Genomic DNA, 24,247 nt, shown 5'->3' with positions numbered 1-24,247 from the left:
GCGATGTACTGCAAGAAACTGTTTTCTAACAATATTAATAAGCTGAAAATCATATTTGGTGTGTGTACCAAGCTCAGCACCTTCCTTTACAGGGTAAAGAATGAACAGTTTATGCAAGCTGAGAAAAGAGGGTGAACATATTCTACCTCTACTGTCTCAACCGAATAGTGAGCATCTTCTGCAGGACAACATACCAAACGTGGAAGCTTGCAGGGATCCCCAGCATGTTTGCTGTATTGAGTCAGCAGCATTCTGTAGGCTGCATCATGAGAGCTGAGTGGATGAGGGCTGCATCCCCAGAGACATTCACTATGTCAAGCCTACTATCAGCTTGAGACCAATAGGTCACCCCTGTCTGCAACACAAGGGTGTCTGCAAGTGAGACCTCAAGTTGACAGGAATTGGAGTCAATGCATGAGAAATCTTCACTGCTGATGGGGACAAGCAGTTGAAAAGGGTGGGGAAAAAGTAAAGGACAAAAGAAATTATCAGAAAAAGAACCAGATGAAGAAAAGCCAATCAGCTGATCAACCAATAGATAGTCATCTGTGCTAACTGGAGAAAGAATAACCATTCACAAATCAGCCTCTATAGTCAAAACAGAATTTGTTCAATCCACCTATGATATACAACCAAGACACATTCCATCATGTCCCAAGGCAGGTGGATGCTATCTCTATTTGGGGACCAGTGTTTGAATCCAGCTTTTGCTTGATATCAAAAGAATAATGTAGATATTTTATTTTGTAAGGTACGCTTCAAGAGGGAAAGGAGGAAAAGGCATAATCAGACCAACAGGAGAACACTGTACCACAGATTATGGAGTTGCCCTTATGGTAACACTGCAGATAGACAACTTGGCTATTTTACTTGTTTATTGAAGTAAATTTATTGATTTGTCATCCCTGAATTCCCGCCTCCTTAAATACTACAAAATAAGGAGCACGTGTAATTTGTTCTACAACAAACTTAGCTCAAGGTGTATCAGCTTTTGTACAAAACTTTGGACTGAATTTTTCCATTTTTTAGGTAAAGTGATTTTTTTTTTAAATGCAATTCATGGTGACCAGTCCACCATGGTACATGTCAACTTTTCTCACATGATCTTTCACTCTTCATCTTATTCATTACACAGTCAGCTCCTTCGGCCCCAACACATGGAATTGTGCAGTAGGAGAGGCTAGCATGTTAGAACATTCATGTCCCTTGTGGTGAATTTGAACACTAGCTGTAAACCACTTCAAATGGCACAGAGAGGCAAGTTATATTCTGTTTTCTCTCTGTCTCCCTTCTTGATTAATGGAGTTACATTAACTACCCTCCAATCCACAAGAACTGTTTCATTGTAGAATTTTAGAAGATGATTACTTGCGCATCCTTATTTCTAGGGCCTTACTTCCTTAAATACTCTGAGATGAAGATTATCAGGCCCAGGGGTTTATCTGCCTTTAATCCCATTAGTTTTCCCAACACCATTTCCCTACTACTATTAATTTCTTTCAGTTCCTCCTTAAGCCCTGTGTTCTCCCCTTTTTTGGGATATTATTTGTCTTCCTTTCTGAAGACAGAATTAAAGGATCTATTTAATTTGTCTTCTTTCTCTTTTTTCCCCATTATAAATTCCCCTGTTTCTGCCTGTATGGGACTTAAATTCATCTTTGCTAATCTTTTCTTCTTCAATAAACATAGAAACTTTTACTGTCGGTATGTATGATCCCTGCAAGCTTACACCCATTTCTCTTCTCCCCTTTTTAATCGGTGTCTTTGTCACCATTGCTGGAATGTAAATGGCTTACAATCCTCACATCTGTTAACATTTTTTTTGCCAATTTGTATACCTCTTCCTTGGATTTAATACTAATCCTAATTTCCCTTGTTAGACATGGTCTGATCACATTTCTCATTTTATTTTTATGCCAGACTGGGAGAAATAATTTTTGCAGTTCCTCCATGTGCTCTTTAAATGTTTGCCATTGCTATTTACTATCATCCCTTTAAATAATGATGCCTAATTTATCACAGCTAACTTGTACCTCATACCATCATAATTTCCTTTATTTGCATTCAGGACCCTAGTCTCAGAAACAACTATGTCATTCTCCATCTAAATTCATCTAATACACTCTACCCAACTGTGGTCATTTTTCCCTCATAGGCCACACACAAGTAGATTGTCAATTATTCCTTCTTCATTACATAGTACCCAGTCAGAATGGCCTTTTCTCCAGGTCCTTCACTGTCTCTGGGTTAAAATCTTGGAATTCCCTCCCTAATGGCATTGTGGGTCTATGTACGGCACATGGGTTGCAGTGGTTCAAGAAAGCAGCTCACTAGGGGTGGCACGGTGGCCCAGTGCTTAGCACTGCTGCCTCACAGCGCCAGGGACCTGGGTTCAATTCCACCCTCAGGCAACTGTCTGTGTGGAGTTTGTACATTCTCCCTGTGTCGGCATGGGTTTCCTCCAGGTACTCCGGTTTCTTCCCAAAGATGTGCAGGTTAGGTAGATTGGCCATGCTAAATTGCCTGTAGTGTTCAGGGGTGTGTAGTTTAGATGGGGTACAGGGGGATAGGTCTGGGTGGGATGCTCCAAGGGTCGGTGTGGACTTGTTGGGCTGAAGGGCCTGTTTCCACACTATAGGGATTCTATGATTCTATGATACCACTATCATCTCAATGGCAACAAGGGACAGGCAATAAAAGTTTGCCCAGCCAGCAAAGCCCACATCCCATGAGTGAATTAGAAAATAGTTGGTTCCTCAACATATTGATACATAAAACTATCACATATACTCCAAGAATTCCTCTTCAGCAGTGTTGCTACTGATTTGATTTGCAGATTGACATCAGCCATAATTACAGCCATACCTTTATAGCTTGCATCTCTAAATTCCTTTTAAATACCTAGTATTAATACGAGAGTTTGGGGATCTATATATAATCACTTCTATCATTTTCCACTCCTTGGTGTTTTGAAGCTCAACCCACACAGATTCTACTTCACCAGAGCTAATATCCTTCCTCACAATTGCATTACATTCTTTTTCAATCAAAAGTGCTACCTCACCTCCTTTTCCTTTTTGTTTGTCCTTTCCAAAAACTGGAAACCCCTGGATATTTAGTTCCCATTCCCAGTCACCCTGCAGCCACATCTGTGTAATCCCCACTATATCATACCCATTTAGATCTATTTCAGCGACTAATTCATCCATTTTATTGCTCAATTCTAGCCCTTGAACTCTGTTTATCACCTTTCTTATTTCTCACACTGTTTTTTGTCTTACTCCTTAGTCCTGTCATCCATCTCCCTGTGTAGGTTCCCATTCCCCTACCATTTTAATTTTAACCCTCCCTAATTGCCCTTGCAATTACTCCCCAAGGACATCAGTCCCCATGTTGTCTAGATGCAATCTGTACAGTTTGTGCTGGTGCCACCTTGCCCAGAACTGCCGCAGGAATATAAATCGTCTGCCTTACACCATCTCTCCAGGCATATATTTATCCAATTTGTCCTGTTATTTCTACTCTCACACACAGCACCAGTAACAATCCCTTTGAGGTCCTATTTTTTAACTTGCTTCCTTACTCCCCAAATTCTGCTTTTAGGACCTCTTTTTTTTTCTACTGATGTCATTGGTACCGATGTGGACCACGACCAACTGTCTGTTCACCATCCCACTTCAGAATGTCCTGTAACTGCTAACTGACAGAAGGGTTGGTAGAAAGGAGGTTTGGTTGCACTTGACCTGCAGGCCTGACCATGGCCTGACGCCTGGACTAGAATTAGATGGGCCTTTTGACTGACTATGATGGTACCTCTAATTGACTGTATTCCCCTCGAGCCCACTAAGGACTGGTCCCCTTTGACTTTTACAATTGGTTGTTTGGTTCAAGCACACACAATGTATTTGCTGCCTGTGCTGTTGAAATGTGCTGTAGCTGTGACAGAGATGTAGCACAAGGTACAGCAATATGTCCATACCCTTCGGTGTTCAGTGCTCTCAATGCTCTAAAAAGCACAAGAACAAGTCACAAAGGCTGGCAGCCTCCAAGGAAGCACAAAGTGAGCACTAAGCAAGTAAGCCAAAAGCCATAAAAATGCATCCAGTGTGGACGCATAAGATCTGTGTGTGTATGCAAAGAGACTTGGCAGACCTAAACAGGTTGTCGGTGTCCCTGATCTCCAACCTGAAGAATTGAAGAGCTGAACTGATGTTTGAATTGGTCCCAGGGCAGCAATGAGGATGTGTTAAGCTTGGTGGTTTGCCATTGCCAACTTGGTGGGATGAATGATGGAGGAGAATGGTGTCCACACAGCATGTAGGGACACTGTAGTGAAAACAGAGTTGGACAAGCTGCTGCCAAGTTACGAAAGGTTTCTTGGCGAAGGAGAGGAGAATAAGAAGATGCAAAGAAACTAAGCCTCATAATTACAGAATCCCTACAGTGCAGAAAGAGGCCATGTGGCCAACCAAGTCCACACCAACCCTCCAAGCAGGATCCTACCCAGACCCAGTGCCTCCACCCCATCCCCTTAACCTTGCATTTATCATGGCTAACCCAGCTAGCCTGCAATTCCTGACCACCACAGGACAATTTAGCATGGCCAATCACCTAGATAAGGTAGTAAAAAAGGTCTATAGCATGCTTGCCTTCGTTGGAAGGGGCATTGAGTGTAAGGATAAGCAAGTTACGCTGCAGCTTTATAAAACTTTAGTTAGGCCATACTTGGAATATTGTGTACAGTTCTGGTCAGCACACTACCAGAAGGATGTGGATGCTTTAGAGAGGGTACAAGGCTGCAGTCTGGTATGAGGGATTTAAAGCTATGAAGAAAGGTTGAATAGACTGGGTTTGTTTTTACTGGAACGCAGGAGATTGAGGGGCGACCTTATGGAAGTTTATAAGATTGTGAATGGGTAGAGTGGAAAGAATGAAGCTTTTTCCCAAGATGGAGGGGTCAATTACCAGGGGACATAGGTTCAAGATAAGGGGGAGCAAGTTTAAAAGAGATGTGTAAGGCAAGTTTCTCACACAAAGGATGGTGAGTGTCCGAAACACGCTATCAGAGGAAGTGGTAGAAGCAGACACAATAGCTGCATTCAAGAAGCACCTGGATGAATACATGAATAGGAAGAGAACAGAGGGATACAGATCCTGTAAGTGAAGACAGTTTTAGTATCGAAGGGCAAAATGTGTCGGTGCAGGCGCGGATGGCCAAAGGGCCTGTTCCTGTGCTGTATTGTTGTTCTTTGTTCTAACCTGGACTGTGGGAGGAAACCGGAGTACCCAGCAGAAATCCACGCAGACACATGGAGAATGTGCAGACTCCACACAGACAGTCCTGTGAGACAAACATGAGGCCAAAATTGAACCTAGGTCCCTGGTGCTGTGAAGCAGCAATGCTAACCACTGAGCCACGATGCCAATGAGATTTAATTGCATGGAAATATAGTAGTTGCTGCTCATTTGTGAGATTCTGAACTTGGCATTTAAACCTCAAAGGAAAAATTGGAAATTCTTTTCTTGGTTCCAAGATTCTCAATTTGTCATTTTTGATACATTTTGTCACATTGCTCATCCTCACTCATTCTCTTCAAGGTAGCAGAACATTCTAGCCTTTGTTTTTGTTGTGGAGTTGGGAGAGGAACGTCAATGTACCCCACTACACTCAGCTGTTTAAATTGCCACTTTCTGTTGATCTCAAAGGACAGATCTGACCAGGTTACTTTATGAAAAAGACATATAGAAATGTACTAACAGGAAACCAAACCTGAAATGCTGGCATGTAACAAATTTAACACTCTGTTCTCACTGTGATAAAGGCACAACAGATGTAATTTTTGCACAATTTGAAATTATTCAAAACTATTCTTGTGTGTCATTATTACAGATATTTTGAAAAATAAACATTTTGCAAATTGTTTGTTGATCTGAGCAACAAGTGACAGTTGCAAGCGTGAACAGAGGAGAATTTATTTGATTCAAATAAAACCCCTTAAAAAGCAGTGGCACTGGTAAGCTCTGATTTACAAAAAATTGATCCAGGTTATAGACTTTGATGGAACTGGCAGTTCAATTCAAGGCAGGCTCTGCCAGGGTTGCCAATGAGACTTCCTAATCCCAATCAAGTAGGTTGCTGGCACAAGAAAAGATTGCCTAGAGAGCGTAACCACAGCACACTTGGCTGCCAAGCAGAAAATCTGGTGAAATAGCCCCTGTTAAAGGAGAAATAGTGATAGTGACAGCAAATAGTCGAATTAAATTTGACCGGAGTTTAACTGTGCCTTTCACTGATATTCTTCTGTTACCATATCTTCTGAAAGGCAAACAGATCCATTGTCATACTGTTTCCTCAAACCCCTTTCTTCAGAACCAGGAGTCACAGTCTATGGATACAGGGTAAACCATTTAGGCCAGAGATGAGGAGAAAATGTCTTCACCCAGAGAGTGGTGAGCTTATGGAATGCCACAGAAAGCAGTTGAGGCCAAAACAATGTGTGATTTCAAGAAGGAGTTGGATATAGCACTTGGGATACAAGAGATCAAAGAATATGTGGGGCGGGGTGGAAGGGGGTAACGGGAATAGGTTAGATGAGCTAGATGATCAGCCATGATCATAATGAATGGCAGAATAGGCTTAAAGGACCAAATGGCCTTCTCCTGCTCTTACTTTCTATGTTTCAATGTCTACTTCAACTTCCCTGTTCTTCAAGGCTCCCCTCCATATATCCTCCATAACCTCTAATATCTAAATCATAGCTGACTTCTGCTACCTTACACTAAGTCTGGCTCACTACAGTTCTGTCCTTCAGCACATTGAATCTAAAATTGGCATCTCCATTTTGAAATGCTTCTGGGGTTCGCCCATCATTATCTCTGCAACCTCTGTAATGCGACTGTTTTTAATGTTAAAGTTGCAAATTTTTGATCTATAATTAGGAAATTATTGATTAGCTATAAATGTCATAAGCAGAGTGTTGTGAGTTATCATTTTTTCCCTTGTGAAGTAATAAATAGCAAACTGCTTACAGTTTTCTCTTGCATTACATGTAAGAAGTGGTCTCCTCTCTGTCCTTTCTCAATTTCTGTTTTATCCAGTTTGTATTCTGCCCATTTCTGATGGTTTTGCATCTGTGTATGCACTTCAGTCAGTGCAGTCGTAATCCTGGGAAATGATTGCTTAATGATTGTTCACAGCATATCAATAAAATTAACATAACATTCAAACAGGGTTTACACAGCAACCAGTAGATGAATCACAATTTTGAATGAAAAAATAAAACAGATGAATTGTTACTGATGTTCTGTGGTAATTCATGGAATTCTTACATTCTTGAGACACATTTGCATTATGCAGATTGTACGATCAGAATCATATCCAAAATATACTACAGCTACTTTTAGAAGAAGAGAAAGAGGGGACTTTTGAGTAACAAAGGAAGGTTTTGACAAACTTTCGTAGTGTTTCAATTTAATGTTGCTTATGCTGTATTTTTATATCAAAGAAAAATCCTTTAATTTAGTTATCTTTTGCTCAGTTTAGCATTAATCCCTTAAGTGGAAGTCTGTGCATGACAAAGGTACGTTGTCATCTTCTATCTTGCTTGACCAGCCTCGCTGAGTTTTTTAAAGAGGCAACAGAAAGTAAGCAAAAGTAATGTAGTAAATGTAGTTCATAGAAGCCATTTTGAAACTTCAAATAATTTAAAGTAGCCATAGTCCCAGAGGACTGCTGTCTCAGTCCAGAGAGATGACAAGTTGTGAGTTGAACCTGAGGCTTACCACACCTCAGGTGAGGAGGAGCAAGGTTGAGAAGGCAGGATCTTTATGGTAGCCTCAGCCAGTGCGGGAATTGAATACATGCTGTTGTCACTTGCACGTTACAAACTAGCTATCCAGCCAACTGAGCTAACCAGTCAATTAATAGAGTAAATAGTGGACTGATGAATAAGGTCAACAAATACAGACTCCAGTGGCAAAAAGTAAAATGGATGGCTATTTGGGTTCAAGAAAAAACAGCAGAGTAGAGGAATAGAATACATACTAAAAGTGACAAAAGTTGGGAAGTGGTGTTCCACAAAGATCAGCCCTGGACCCACTGTTACTCACAATTTAAATTTATGATATAGGTTTTGGAATCAAAATACAATTTCTAATATTGCTGTCGACACCAAATTGTGATGTGGTCAATGAGGAGGACCAATAAAAACTTACAAGCAGCTATTAACAAACCTGTAACTGGGACAAATAGCAGGAAAATGAATTTTAACATAGAAAAATGTGAGGTGTTACATTGGGGAAAAAAAAGTAAGGAGGTTGCATGTTATCTAGAAAGTAAGAATTTAATCAGAGGAAAGGAACATCTGGAAGTACAAATACACAAATCACCAAACAAAAACTTAACATAAGTTAACAAGGCCATAAAAATTAGCACTAGGCATTATCTCAAGAGCAATAGCATTGAAAACGAAAGAGGTTATATTAAATTTATATCAAATCTAAGTGGGCCTGTTCTTTTGAGTACTGCATAGAATTTCATATTATAGAAAAAAATAAAGCCACTGGAGAAGGTGCAAAGTAAATTTACAGGAATGACACCCAAAACATGGGAGTATGCCTATCAGGTGAGGATGAACAGGCTGGGTTTCTTTTCCCTTGCAAAACAAAGCTGAAGGAGGTCCAGTAGTGGTCTTTACAGAGATAAAAATGTTTCCCATTTATAGGGCAGAGCAAAACTAGAGACAACAATGCAAGGTTGTCTCCTCAAATTTAAATAGGGCGTTCAGAAGAAACTATTTTATCAGTGACTGTGTGAGAATATGGAAGTCAGCAATATGAGGAAAATAGTATGAATGCTTTTTCTGGGGTGGGGGGCAATAAGTATAGGAGGAACGAGAAAATAATGCTAATAATGTTAGATGAGGAAAGACAGGAGAAGGCTTGAGTTGAGCATAAATGCCAACATATACAAATTGGACCAAATGACCTGTTTCAGTATTGTATATGCCATATAATTCTAAGTTAATAATTCAATTTATGTTATTATTCTAATTTAATTCCTAAATCCCTGTTACATCTTCAAAGAATGCAAATAGAATAATTCAACAGAATGAATATGACAAATATTAAAACATTTATATTCCACATTTATAAAATATTTTACTTGAAATCTAGACGTTGTAGTTCATGTTGTAGCTCTCCTCTTACAGTCTTTAAGCTTGTATTGTGTTCGCATTTAGAGTTATCTATATTTCTCAGTAGTTGTGTCACCTATTATAAAAACAATGACACAAAGATTATGTTTCCTTGTTCTGGAAACATCAACATTATACAATTATATTTGTCTTAAAATACTGCACTTCAGAAACTTTGCCCTCCTTCCAGAATACATCTGTCAATATTTACACATGACTAACAAGCACGTTGATGTTAAAGTTTCAATAACACTAACAAATTACATTCATATCAAGAATTCTATTCACATTACTTATTTAAAAAAGATTTACCAACCTTAATTTCCAATTCTTTCATTTGTTCTTGGAGGGAAGACTTAGCATCTTGAACATCTTTCTTTACTTTTTGAATCTCATTGTTGGTTACACTGACATCCCCAGCTAGTTTGGAGATATTGGCATCACACCTTATATTGGAAAACAGCATCATCAAGCAAATTATATAACTTAAATTAATAGAAAATCAAGCAGGATCTCTTATTAATTTGAGGCCTTCCCCAACGATTTTTCCTCTGATGCTCTGCATTTGGAAAACTGTTTTTGCAGGTATAAGCAACCTGCCTCTTCAAATTTATGGAGATGAGCTTTGTATTAGAAGACACCCCAGTGCAACAAAATTGTCGCTAAAATATAACATTAGGAAGACAAAAATAATCACAACACAGAGAAATAGAGGAAAACAGAGAGACAAGAAGAGAACAGACTGTGATCTAATGATGGGCTCTGCCAAGGAAATGATGAACCAGCCAGTACAAGAGCAATAAAATAAGTAATACAATGCTTCTTGGTTACATAACTTCCATTTAATGTTGTGCCACACACAACAGAAAGAATTACAGACATTAGAACATTAGCTGCTGTCTCATTGAGTGACCAAAAGAACCACATTGATCCAATTGCAAGCAACACAAAAAAAATCAGAGATTTTAGGGAATTCAACAATTGTCAATTATTCAGCTTCTAAACAAATAGATCAATTCATATAAATGTAAAATCCAGGTATTATCAAATAATGCTCAGATTTGGTTAAAATTTGAATATGCAGAATCTTACTAAGCAGATTCTATTTAATATTCCCAGGTACTAGAAACTATCAATATTGGGAACATTTTATAGACAGTAGTTTTTAAACTTTTGCAGCTCTTAATGTTTTCATTCATTCTTAGTGATTTGCAGCAAGAAATCTGTACAGTTTGAAGCCATGTTTGTCAAACATTGTACGGCAGCTCAGTCTTTGCAGACAAGTAGACCTTTTACATTGTCAATACCTCACATGCACACTGACCTGAATAATAAAGTATGATCCATACCATAAATAGGAATGGATTTGCATTCCCCCTATATCTTGTCTGTTTTTCACTTTAGATAATAATTAAAGTAAACACGAAATTTAACATCATTATAAATTTATCATTGAGTAGATTAGATAATAACCCTGATTACATTGTTTCCAAAAATTTTAGCTTCAAAAAATGCATAATGATTTTTTGTGAAATAACACTCTGGGGACAAAATTGGATATAGATAGGAATCCAAAATAGGCAGCATTGTGTTTGTTGCCTGACACAGCTGGTATTAAATTCTTTTGAGGTCAATGGAAATGAATATCAGGCAGGCTTATAATAGATGGCAGACCAAATTTCAACGGCTTTACATCCTTGCTCATGTCCAATTTTACTCCTTACAATTGCACAGGAAATTAGACAGAAATTGTCAGGATTCTTGCCAGATGGTGTTAATCTTAAATAATTCTCACCAACCAAGAGCAGGTTATACAGTACGATGTATAAGTGTGATCTTGTCCTTAGGTCAAGTGGAGTGCTTCTGCTTCAGTATTTTTATGTGTTTCCCTGCCAATTTGAGCTCCATCCCCCATACCTGGCAACTCTTCCACGGAGGTCTCCAATACCAAGCAAATGTTTGTGGTTCAGGCTCTGAATTGCAAAGCTAGTCCCTGTAGTCACACCATCACGTCTCCTAATCTGTTCTTCTAGAATCTAGGAGGATATCACATGAAGACATAAAAACATAGGTTCAAATCCCACAACAGCTGCTGGTGGAATTAATAAGTTAGGAACTAAAAGCCAGTTTTAGTAAAGTTGAATCTTAACTGCCCTTGGCAATGGCCTGACAAGCCATTCAGTTTTACTAAACACTACAAGAAAGTTAAAAATGAATGCAACTAGATGGACTACCCAGCATCAACAGTGGAAATAACAATGGCACACCCTGGGCCTGTCAATCATACAAAGTCCTCCTTGTTAATATATGGAGGTTTGTGCCAAAAATAGTCTTTTCCGCAACTAGTCAAGCAACAGCCTGATATAATCATGCTCAACAAATCATACCTTGCTCAACAAATCATACCTTGCAGGCAATGCCCCAGACACTACCATCACTATTCTTGGGATGTTCTGTTCCACAGATATACAGAGGTAGTGCATGATGGTGTACAATTGAGAGGGAATTACCCTGGGAGTACTCAACATTGGTTCTGTACCCCATGATGCAGTATGACATCAACTCAACAAGGCAAGGAAACCTCCTGCTAATTAGCAACTACTGTCCCCACCCACTCAGCCAACGAACCTGTACTGCTTCACATTGAATATCAGTTGGATGACTGAAAGAAGCCCTGACGATGGCAAGGCTGTACTCTGTGTAGGGAACTTAAATATTCATCTCCAAGAGTAGATCAGTAACACTGCTACTGACCAAATTGGCCAAGTCCTAAAGCACTCAGCTGCTAGAATTGATATGTAACAGGTAGTGAGGAAACCAACAAGATGGAAAAATCCACTCAACTTTGCCTTTACAAATCTAGCTGTTACAGATGAATGTCCATGGCAGAAGGGACCACACCTGATGACAGGCACAGTCCTGTCTTCACAATGAGGATACCCTTAATCCTGGTCCACTGGCAAGAGTCCCTTAGGATAATTTGCTAGACCCAAGCAGCTTGAGATGACCTTCATTGCATCATAGTCAGAAGTGGGGATGTTCACTGACGATTTTATAGTGTTTGGTACTGTTCACAACGATGCTGATAGTGAAGCAATCTGTGTCCATATGCAGCAAGACCTTGGCAACATTCAAGCTTGGGTTGATACGTAGCAAGTAACATTCATGCCATACAATTACTGGGCAATGCCATCTCCAACAGGAGAGGGTCTAACCATTTCCCCTTGACATTAAATGACATTATTTTCACTGAATACCCCAGTATTGACATACTGGAGATTACCATTGACCAGAAACTTAATTGGATCAACTATAAAAATAACATGATAACAACAGCAGATCAGAGGCTGCGAAGTCAGCTGCAAGGATCTCACATACAAACTCCTCAAATCCTGTCCTCCATCTGCAATGAACAGAGCAAAAGTAGGAAATAATGTTCTCCATTTGCCTTCGGATGAGTGCAGCTCCAGCAACATTCAAGAAGCTCAACCCCATGCAGGACAAAGCATTCTCCTTGAATGGTACCTGATTCACATTATTAAATGTTCATTCCTTCCACCACTCAAGGACAGTGGCAGCAGTGTGTATCATATACAGAATGGAACTGCAGCAACTTGCCAAGGCTCCATCAGCAGCTTCATGCAAACCTGAGGCCTCTACCAGCTGGAAAGGCAATGGTAGGACATGGATGGAAACACCACAAATTGCACCACAAAAGCCACATACCTTTCTAACTTGGAATTACCTTGGCATTTCTACAGTGTCACTGGGTCAAAAAACTGGAACTCACTTCTTAGCAGCACTGTGGATGTAGCTACAATATATAGACATTAACAGTTCAAAACAGCAGCTTATCTCAAGGGCAACTCGAAATGGGGAATGATTGCTAGCCAAACCTGTTATGTCTACACTCAGTGAAAGAATAAATTGTTTAAAAGTGCCCATTAAAGAATGGAGGAATATTATACATGGTTTCCCAAAAGACAGAAGAGCTGACTTTCAATCATGGCACCTAGCTATACTGCTATAATGTGCTTCAAACATTAATCTTCATGCATAACGAGGGACTTCCCAAAAGGATTTATATCATGTCACTACTTTCCTTAGGCTTTGATTGTTTACACCAAGTTTTTATGTTCCAACAAATGCTAATAGATATGGACATTTTGATATAAAACAATAATTAATGCAAACTTGCGACTTGCACAAAAAAATCAATAAAACTTCATTTTCAAAAGGTAAAAAATATTAACCATACAATGGAAAACTCTTAACAGGAATATTTATCTTTGCCAATTATCAAATCAGCAGCCTGATTTTCTTTTCATGATGTTGCCCCAATGATGAGACTAAAAATCATCTACAACAATTTTAATTTTACCAGATTAGTACTGATGATGTTACTTGGAACAATTCATTCACAAACTTACTGATGCTGTGAGGAAGCTGATTGGATTCATTGTAAAACACTACGCACCTGTCTATTGGTGGCAGTCTTATGGCAATTCAGTAGATTGAGGATGGGTGGTACTGAGTGAAATAAAATACATACCCTGGGTTCTCTTGCTGTTTGTTTCTGACTCACACTGGCTGTAGCAACATCTATTAATTAGTATATAAGAGGCAGACTCACTCATATCATTTCCATGATGATAAGCAAGAACAGTAATCTCCCCGCTTATTGCTTTTAGCAAAAGAAATAAAGTACCTCTATGTCAGTACTTAGTTGTTTGAGAATACTTGTTATAACTTGTATGTGGTTTTCCAAAAGCTGTTGGGATATTTTCTCGACTGGGTAGTGGCCCTGGTTTCCTCTTAAATGGGTAATGATGTCTTCTTTATTCCGAAAAGCTTGCTCCAGGAGTGTTGCAATAGTCCTTTCCTGGTTGGATATACGGTCATCCATCATTTGTAAGTGGCTCTTTGTCACTACTGGAACTCGAAGCGAGGTATGGTCTCTGGATAATCAAAACAAAAAGAAATACGTTGAACATAGAACGAGGAGTGTGCCATTTCACCCTTTTAAACCCCTTCTACTGCTCAGTAAGATTGTACATGGTCTGTGACCTAAGTCCAAAACACTCACCTTTGCTCCCTATCCCTCAATAACCTTGGCTAGCAAAAATCTATCAAACACAAGCACTACAACAACTTATATTTATATAGCGCTATTCATATAATGAAATGTTCCAAGATACTTTGCAAGAACATGGGGCGGCACGGTGGCTCAGTGGTTAGCACTGCTGACTCTCAGCGCCAGGGACCTGGGTTTGATTCCACCCTCAGGCAACTGTCTGTGTGGAATTTGCACATTCTCCCCGTGTCTGTGTGGGTTTCCTCCGGGTGCTCTGGTTTCCTCCCACAGTCCAAAGTTGTGCAGGCTAGGTGGATTGGCTGTGCTAAATTGCCCGTAGTGTTCAGGGATGTGTAGATTAGGTGGGTTATGAGGGATGGGTCAAGGTGGAATGCTCTGAGGGCTGAAGGGCCCTGTGTTCCACACTGTAGGGATTTTATGACTCTATAACATTATAAAAGGACAAGCATCCACAGAAGGAGATATTAGCTTAAATGATCAAAAACTAATTAGTCCACAGCTTGGAGCATAGGTAACTGAAGATATGACTACCACAAGTGGAGGCAATTATGATTCTGAATGCATAACAGGCCAGAATTAGAGGGTGACAGGTGTCTTACAGGGTTGTGGAGATGTAAGAGATTACAAAGATAGATACGGGATAGGCTATAAGGGACATTTAAACAAAGATGGAAATTTTAAAATCAAGACACTGTTTGTCAATTTGATTCAATGTAGATCTGTGGGTATAAGTAATAGGTGAAGAAGATCTACTGTGAGTCACAAAATGTACAGCAGAGTTTTGGATGACCTCATGTTTAGATGGTAGAATGTGGAAGACTATTTTATAAGATAATGATACTGAAGAAATTAATGTTCATATTACATTGGGTCCACTCATTCTACTGATGTTACTCACAGTATCTGGGTAACAGAAAGAAGTTCTACTCAAGATTTCAGAGGGATAAATGTATCTGTGCCAGCTCCCTAATGTCCTAATAATCATGACTAACTGCAGTTGTATTTATTGCTAATGTGCAAGAAAACTTCTTGTCATCTAAAAACAGTGCTTCTCCTAAATATTGTCTATGGTGGTTCAACCTTTACCACCAATCATAGAGTCATAGAAATGTTCAGCATGGAAACAGAGCCTTCAGTCCAACTCATCCATGCCGAACAGATATCCTAAATTAATCTAGTCCTATTTGCCAGCATTTGGCCCATATCCCTCTAAACCCTTCCTATTCATTTACCTATCCAGGTGCCTTTTAAATGTTGTAATTGTACAAGCCTCCACCACTTCCTCTGGCAGCCCATTCCACACACGCATCAACCTCTGCGTGAAAATGATGTCCCTTAGGTCCCTTTTAAATCTTTTCCCTCTCACTTTAAACCTAATGTCCTCTAGTTTTGGACTCCTCTATCCTGGGGGAAAAAAAAACTTTGATTATTCACCCTATCCATGCCCCTCATGATTTTATAAACTTCTATAAGGTCACTCCTCAGCCTCCGACACTCCAGGGAAAATAGCCGCAGCCTATTCAGTCTCTCCCTAAAGCTCAAATGCTCCAAACCTGGCAACATCGTTGTAAATCTTTTCTGAACCCTTTCAATTTTCACAACATCCTTCCTTTGGATGAAGACCAGAATTGAACGCAGTATTCCAAAAGTTGCCTAACCAATGTCCTGTACAGCCGCAACATGACCTCCCAACTCCTATACTCAGTGCACTGACCAGTCAAGGCAAGCGTACCAAACACCTTCTTCACTACCTTATCTACCTGCGACTCCTCTCACTAAATAGGCCCAAAACAAAGCAAAGGCAAAGAAGGGTTGACAGCAACAAACTACTTCAAACAACCCTTGCCCAGCACCATGTGCTGTACCAAATATCAAAAGATACCAGGAGTGGTCATTTGGGAAAATGTCACATGGTTGCAGTGACTACCACATGCCCCCCACCAGCATGAAAAAAAGAAATCTAGAAGACTCAAAAAAGTCAAATATTCAAGCCATTGAGTTTATCACTTTTACAGCATTACTACTTTAAGAAGACACTGTCAGTCAGCAAGTGAAATGTGATTAACAACAGATACAGACAGCAGCAGCTGTGAAAGCAAAATGGCAAGCTCAGCACTCCAAAGCCATCTTCATTCAGAAGCTTGAATGTGCATGGGTACTTGTAGATTTTTAAAGTATGTTCATTGGTCTGGTCACTGTTGACCAGGCTAACATTTATTGCCTATCCCTAATTGTTCTTGAGAAGATAGTGGTAATCTGCTTTCTTGAAGCACTGCAGTACTTGTGGTGTAGGAACACTCACTGTGCTGTTAAGGAGGTAGTTCAGGATTTTGATCTAAGGACAGTGAAGGAACAGCAATCTAGTTCCAAGTCAGGATTGTGTATGGCTTGGAGCGTAAATTGTATGTGATAGTGTTGCCATGTATCTGCTGCCCTAGTCCTTCTTAGTAGTGATCATGGGTTTAGAAGGTGTTGTCTAATGAGCCTTCGTGGGTTGTTGCACTGCATTTTTGAAGATGGTACACACTGTTGCTATTATGCATTGGTGGTGGAAGGAATGAAGTTCAAGGTGTTACATCAGATGATATATCAAGCAGTTGCTTTTTACTGAGTAATGTTGAGCTTCTTGAATGTTGTTTGAAGTTGCATTCATTCAGGATATTCAATGATCTGGCATAGTAGATGAAAGAGGAAAGGGCGCTGGATGGAAGTAGGCACTAAGTTGGCCCAGAGTTATGAGGGGCTATGGGGAATGGCTGGAGAGCTTTAGCTTGCATGGGTACAAGTCTGGGTCTGTGTGGAGTGAGGGAGAATGAGGGGTTGTGAGGAGTGAATGCTGTATATTTCTCCCTTATTTGGAGATGTAATTTACCTTTGAATCTGGTCGTGAGACACCCTTCGAGGAGGCGAAGGCATTGTTTAGTGGAGATAAGGCACAATTATGGAATGTGAAAGGACAAGGTGTTGCATCAAATGTGCATTAACTCTTTGGAACTTGCAAAGTTGTTCAGAAACTGTCTAAAAGAAGTGCAGCTAAAAAAAAGTTTGGTATTTCAGAGTACCTGGTTATATAAAACATTTATAGAATTGGCACTGCATGACCAATTTGCCAAACTATCACTTTGACAATGGGGTGCCCTTTTATCCATACACGTTATTAAGCACTTCAGTGAAATGTTGAAATAAGGTACAAATCACTTAAGTGAAATGCATGTTTACATAATTCATTGAATACTTCAGTGAAATGCTTGCTTTCATAAGAGACATGTTGAAATAGCTTTCATTATATTGGATGTTTGTTTTCTATTAATAAATGTGTACATTTTTCAATAGTGATATACAAAAATAGGTGCCTTTGTGTGCTTGCTCTCAGCCAATCTTCTAACTAGGTCAATAATTTGTCTTTAATTCCATGAGTTTTAATCTTGGTTAACTGATCAATGGATTCAGTCAGTTTTGGCAGTCATGACCTGTCCATTATAAATCCATCTTGGATTTCAAAATTAAAATTTTCATGGTAACTATAACATTAATTACAGGCCCTGGCAAATTTCCAATAACAGATATTAGCTTTACTGATCTATATTTCCTGGATATGTTTTCGTCATCTTAGAATAATGTGTGCCATTTTCCTATCGAAAGGCAAAATGTCCTGAATCAGGGATAATCTGGAAGATTATAGTTAGGGCATCTAAAATGTTTTCCCCCACCTCTTATGTAGGATGCAAGCCATATGGTCCAGGGGATCTGTCACTTTTTAGTGCCATTAATTTCTCACTTTATTTTTGTGGAGTTCCCATTCCTGATTCAGTAATAGTTTCCTCGGCCTATCTGATATACTGACCTCTTCCTTTTCTGTAATTATTGATGAAAAGTAATTATTCAGCATGTTAACCATTTTCTCATTGACATCATTACAATTACTTGTTTTCAAACAATCCACATTGCTTCTGGCCACACCAATTCTGATGAATGATTTGATGATGAGGATCACAGACCTGAAATATTGGCTTTGCTTTTTCTCTCCATAGATACTGCCAAACATACTGAGTGTTGCTTAGGCCCATACTTTTTTTCTTCCCAAAGCAGCTGTGAAAGTTATTGTTGGTTTTTTAATCCCTTGTAAGTCTCTTTTCATGCTCCCTTTTTGTACCTTATTACTTATTTCATCATCTTTTGCTGGTTTTTGCATTCTTCTCATTCAGCTGGTCCTTTTTTTGCATTTTTGTAAGCCTTTTCTTTTAGTTTACATAATCTCTTATCTCCTTTGTTGTCCATGACTGTCTTTGTTGGCAAGTAGAACTCATGCTCAACGGGGGTAAGGACCACTATTGTATCATGCTTGAATTTTCTTAGAATCCATGCCCTAATGCTCTGCCATTTTACCCTTGAACAAATTTGCCCAATTTACTGAGGAAAATCCCTGACTTATCCATTGAAATCAGCCTTAATGAAGTCGAGAACCTTAGTGGCTATCTCAAGTTTGTCCCTTTCAAAAACTGTTTTGAACTCAACCATACTATGATCACTATTAGATAAATGTTTACAACATTAGATTAGCTCAATTAGTCTTATTGTTCATTATTCAATCTATTGTGGTTTTAGGCCTTGTTGGTTCCTGTAAACTTTACCCGGGAAAACTGTTCAAGACACAAAATTCATGACTTTTCTGATGTGCTTGTCTGCTTATCCAAACCTACGTGAAAGTTAAGATCCCCAAGGAAATCACATTGCCTTTGTTACATGCTTGTCTAATCTAAGATTTATTCAGCTGCCACCAGGGAATCTATAAATAACCCAAGTGTAGTCTTAAATCCTTTCCCATTTTTAATTGCACCCATAAAATCTCCACTGCCTCTGTACATCTCATTATATCCTATCACATCATTGAATTGATTCCATCCTTAATCATAAAGGTTATTCCCTCTCGCTCACATTTTCCTTATCTTTCCTGTAGATCTTATCATTTGGTATATTTAGTTCACAGTCCTAAGCATCGGACAGCCTCATCTCCATCATTGCTAACATATACTATCCAGATTGTCCTGCAATTCTTTATTCCTTCGACTTCATGTGTTTGTAGATTACTGGGTTATTCACTCCTAATCTAATGTCATATTTACTCACATTTTTATATTTCTTTCTCCTGGTTTAATTATCTTACATCTTTTGGTTTTCCCTTCCCCAAAACAAAACATGTTTTAATAGGTATTCTACTCTCTTTCCTTGTATTTATTTTCATACTATTATCTGTACTACTTTCTTCGCCTGAGGCCTCTCCAATTCCATCCTCCATATTACAAACTGTCCTGGTGACAGCCCTTATTAAAAAATTCTACTGAGACCTTGGTCCCAGACCAGTTCACATCTGGAATCAATCCCAAATATAGAGGGCCTTCCTGTAATGATTTAGCATCAAAAGGCTAAAATTTTAACTTTAATACCTTCTTAGTTGAAGATATGGTCAGCAAAGCTTTTATGTATTTAACTACCATTCATATTTAAAAGTCTCGCATACAGTACACTTAAGAGGTAATGTTGAAACTACTATTTCTTATTCGCGTTCTTATCTTTGTCTTTGGCTGCTCAGTTAGTGTTCTAGCTAGAACCATTCAGCTTTAATTATCTTTGTTGCCTTGACCTAGAAGGGACACAATGTGATTATCAATAGATGGGAATGAAAGGACCTGACAAAACTGGGATCAAGGATATCCCCATCCTTGAAGGTGAAATGCTTCCAACAGCTGGACATACCTGAGACAAAAGAAGTTGGTCACGGTTGTTGGATTCTACAGAGCTCATTTCTATTCACAATTCGTTTGTTAACAAAACAATGTATCCAAGCCTTTAGCAGGACTTAGGATAATATCCATATTTGGCTTGGCAAATGTCAGAAAGACCTATGTCATAAATTTCACCCAATACCACCTCTAACAAGGCAAGTCCATCTACTGCCAATGACACAATCATCACCAAGTTCTCCCAATTTACATCCAAGGACTGCTCACACACATGTCACATACACACACATATAAATTAATGGGGTGAATCATTTCATCCAAGAATTTTGTTTATTTGCAGATACATTCTATCTTGTTCAAAAAACATACAATTTGTAGTCACATTCAGTCAGTGTGGCATCTTATGAATTCCAGCTTTCAGAATAAAACCAACCAACTCTGAGACAGATTCTGAACAAAACCTCACACCTACAATTCAGTGTCTAAGCTGAGATGTCACCTTTTGTATATTCCTATGGCTCTGCCTGATTGTCATGACAGCACAGCACTAACATTGACTTTATAGACACTTTACACACTGTATAACAGTCTTGGTCACTTGCAGAGACTTATTACCTGACACTCCACACACACCAGTTGAATGATCTTTTTATCTCTCCTCCCTTAATCTGTCTGCCCATAAACTCTGTGTTTGTGGGCGCTGCTCTCTCACTGCACCTGATGAAGGGACTGTGTTCCAAAAGCTTGTGTGATTCTAAATAAACCTGTTGGACTATAACCTGGTGTCATGTGACTTCTGACCCTGTCCCTCATCCACAGGGCTTAGCTCAGGAGTATGATGGGATATTCCCCACTTGCCTTGATGAGTGCAGTTTCAGCAATATTCAAGAAGTTTGACACTCTCTAGGACAAAATGACCTATTTGATGGAAACCACATTCACAAACATTCACTCTATCCATCACCAATACTCAATGCTAGCAGTGTGTACCATATACAAGATGCATTACAGGAATTTACCAAGGGTCTTTGGGCAGCATCTTTCAAACTGTCAACTACTACCATACAGAAGAACTAGAATATACAATTTTTTTTATTCACTCGAGGGATGTGAGCGCTTCTGGCAACACCAGCATTTATTGCCCATCCCTAATTGCCCAGACAGCAATTAAGACTCAACCATATCGCTGTAGGTCTGGAGTCACATATAGGCCAGTCCAAGTAAGGATGACAGATTTCCTTCCCTAAAGGACATTAATGAAGCAGATGTGTTCATTGTGAACACAACCATCAGCAAGTTCGCTGCAAAGCCACTAGCTATCTTACTTGGAAATATGTCACCATTCCTTCAATGTAAGTTGGTCCAAATCCTCGAATTTCCTCTCTGACAGCAGTGTATGACTACCACCACCTTCCTAAGGGCAACTAGGGATGAGCAATAAACAAAAAAATCCCTGGTATGCTCTTATATTTGTATGTTCTGTCCCTTCCTACCAATCTGTGATTATCATTACCATTACTGGACCATTGCATTATCAATTTGTCCTTTCGCCTTAACTTTAGAAATCTTCTCTCATCCTCTATTATTCAGTTTAGGACACATCAACAACCCTAGTTCTTGGCCAGAACACAGGTTCAAATGTAGGTAAGATAAAAAATCACAACAACGGCATAGTTTCTACTTCCCTCCCCACTACCTGTATCAGTGCCCCATGAATTAAAATTCATTCCTCCTACATCAGGCTATGAGCCACACCTTCAAATCTCTGATCTTATTTACCTATACCAATTTGTTTGTAGCTGAGGTAGTAACACAGAGATTATTAACTTTGCGATTCTGCTTTTTAATTCAACCCCTGACTACATATTTGATCAGCCAAAATCTTTTCTTTGTCCTATTTTTGTTCGTTGGTACCAACATGCACCATGACAACTGGATCCTTCCCTGTCCACTCAAAATTCCTATCCAGTTCTGAGGAGATCTCATCAATCCTGACACTGGACAGGCAAAGCAGCTCTTGCAATTGATTCACAGCTTCAGCAGCAGTTATTTTCCCCTGGGTGGCTTGCCTGGCATCACTTTGATTGGGCCTGTACCCTTAGGATCACGCCACACCGAATATTGAGATCGCCAATTAGGAGGCTACCTGGCTCTACTTGGAGTACTGTGAGCAGATCTGGGTGTCACACTTTAAGAAGGATATATTGGCCTCTGAGGGAGTAATAATGTAGGTTTACAAGAATGATACTTGGACTTCAGGGGTGAAGTTATGAAGAGAGATTATATAAACCAGGCATTATTTCTATAGAATTTAGAAGGTTAAGGGTGATCTGATTAAAGTCTTTAATATATTAACAGGGTAGATAAAGATAAACTATTTCCATTGGCTGGAGATTATAGAACTAGGGAGTATAGTCTGAGAATTAGGGCCAAACCATTCGGGGAAGATGTTAAGAAGCACTTCTACACACAAAGGATAGTATGGCTTGAAGCTCTCTTCAACAAATGGCAGTTAATGCTAGATCAGTTGTTCATTTTAAATATGAGATACGTAAGTTTTTATTAAGCAAGGGTATTAAGGGATATAGGCCAAAGGCAGGTATATGGAGTTAGGCCACAGATCAGCCATGATCTCCTTGAATGGAAAAATGTGCTTGAGGGCCTCAATGGCCCAACCCTATTCCTATGTTCCTACCTGCCAGAACTTTGTGTGGATGGATATGTCGACGATGTGCCCAAGTTTGACACCCCAACTTGGTTCTGTTTTTAGGTTCCAACACCAGCCAGAAAATTTAGCCTTTTGATTTTCTCTGTCAACTCATATCAAAATTTTAGCTCAGTATAACAATAGCCTTCTTGTTTGTACTAAGACTGCTAAATGCATTAAGTCACGAAATATAACTAGAGTCTTTTTAATGCTAACATGTTGCTTGCAATGGACAGTTGAACAAACTGCTTCCTGTTCTAATCATGCAAGGAGCTGGCAACCCTTTCAATCACTGCAGCATTATAATAGTACAATGTAAACCAATGTGTCTAACACTTACTTCTCTGGTATCTGAACCAGCAAAAGGTTTTCTGCAGACATTTTTAAAATGAAGTTCAAATTAGTCACCAACACTCTAAAGGAGGAGAAGACAGAAAACAAAGTAAGTCAATGAAATGCTTTGAAATGCGGTATGACATTAGGTGCTCAATTGAATTCTTATTCATTCATTTGATCTTTGAGATTTGATTTCAGCATTTCAGTATCTTAAGTCACACATCACACTGTTAACACAGAAGGCATATTAGTATACATCTAACATATCATCATGCACAATCTACTTAGCTTGAATGCTGCAATACTTCCAGTTCCTCCTCCCTGGCAGATTAAATTTTCCATGGGTTGTTTGGGCTAAAGATTTCACTTGTAATGTTTCTGTAATGTAGATTCTGCATTTTCCTTAACAAAAGTTAAACTTGAAGTGCTAATTAATTATTTTAAAGGAAATATATGTTGAATCTCAAACATTTTGCCAGACTATTGTGAGAAGATTGTCAGTAATAATTTCTGTGGGTTCAGAAATTAATGTAATGGTGATCAGGATTATCCTCTTCTTACATGCATGGAACTTACCACCACAAGGTGATAATAGCTAATAATGGCAGGCAGAATAGAAAAGCTCAATATTATTTCAATTGGAAAAGACTTAGAAAGCTGCAGCACAGAGGTATTCGGGATCCTTGCTCAAGATTCACAAAAATCTATCATCCACATTCAGCGGGTAAAAGGGAAGGACTGTTGGACTCTATTGTAAAGGGTATAAAGATATATAAAAATAAAAATAAGGAAGTCTTGTTAAAACTATACATAGCTCTAGTTAGACCACACCTGGAATACTGTGAACAGTTTTAATCCCCTTATTTAAGGAAAGGTATAACAGTATTGGAGACAGATCAGGGAAGATTCATTAGGTTGGTCCCCAGTGTAAAGGGATTTTCTTATGAAGAAGCATTGACTAGGTTGGGCCTGTACTCATTGGGATTTAGAAGAATGAGGAGTGATCTTATTGAAACAAGATTTTTAGGAGCCTTAATGGGGAAATGCAGAAAAATTATATCCCCTTGTGGGATAGTCTAGGACCAGAGGACATAATCTCAGAGTTATGAGTCATCCATATATGATGCAGGTGAGGAGAATTTTTTTCATTTCAGAAGGTAATCAATTTGTGGAA

General features: G+C 39.1%; 1 protein-coding gene across 2 annotated transcripts in view; it reads right to left on the bottom strand.

The window, feature by feature from the left end:
- Window positions 1–24,247, bottom strand: part of fam81b (family with sequence similarity 81 member B) — a 40,683-nt gene that overhangs the window by 4,890 nt on the left and 11,546 nt on the right. For both annotated transcript variants that reach the window (XM_048592433.1, XM_020512857.2), the window contains exons 2-7: window positions 23,078–23,152; window positions 13,903–14,152; window positions 11,112–11,230; window positions 9,511–9,640; window positions 9,164–9,270; window positions 7,030–7,165 (exon numbers count right to left, since the gene is read on the bottom strand). In XM_048592433.1, coding sequence (XP_048448390.1) covers window positions 7,030–7,165; window positions 9,164–9,270; window positions 9,511–9,640; window positions 11,112–11,230; window positions 13,903–14,152; window positions 23,078–23,118 — 783 coding nt within the window. In that variant the 5' untranslated portion in view covers window positions 23,119–23,152. The remainder of the gene's footprint in view (window positions 1–7,029; window positions 7,166–9,163; window positions 9,271–9,510; window positions 9,641–11,111; window positions 11,231–13,902; window positions 14,153–23,077; window positions 23,153–24,247) is intronic.

Source organism: Rhincodon typus, chromosome 3, assembly GCF_021869965.1.
Source record: "Rhincodon typus isolate 14 chromosome 3, sRhiTyp1.1, whole genome shotgun sequence".
Taxonomy (NCBI): domain Eukaryota; kingdom Metazoa; phylum Chordata; class Chondrichthyes; order Orectolobiformes; family Rhincodontidae; genus Rhincodon; species Rhincodon typus.
Note: the sequence above shows the minus strand (reverse complement) of the source record. Positions and strands in the feature narration are given on the sequence as shown.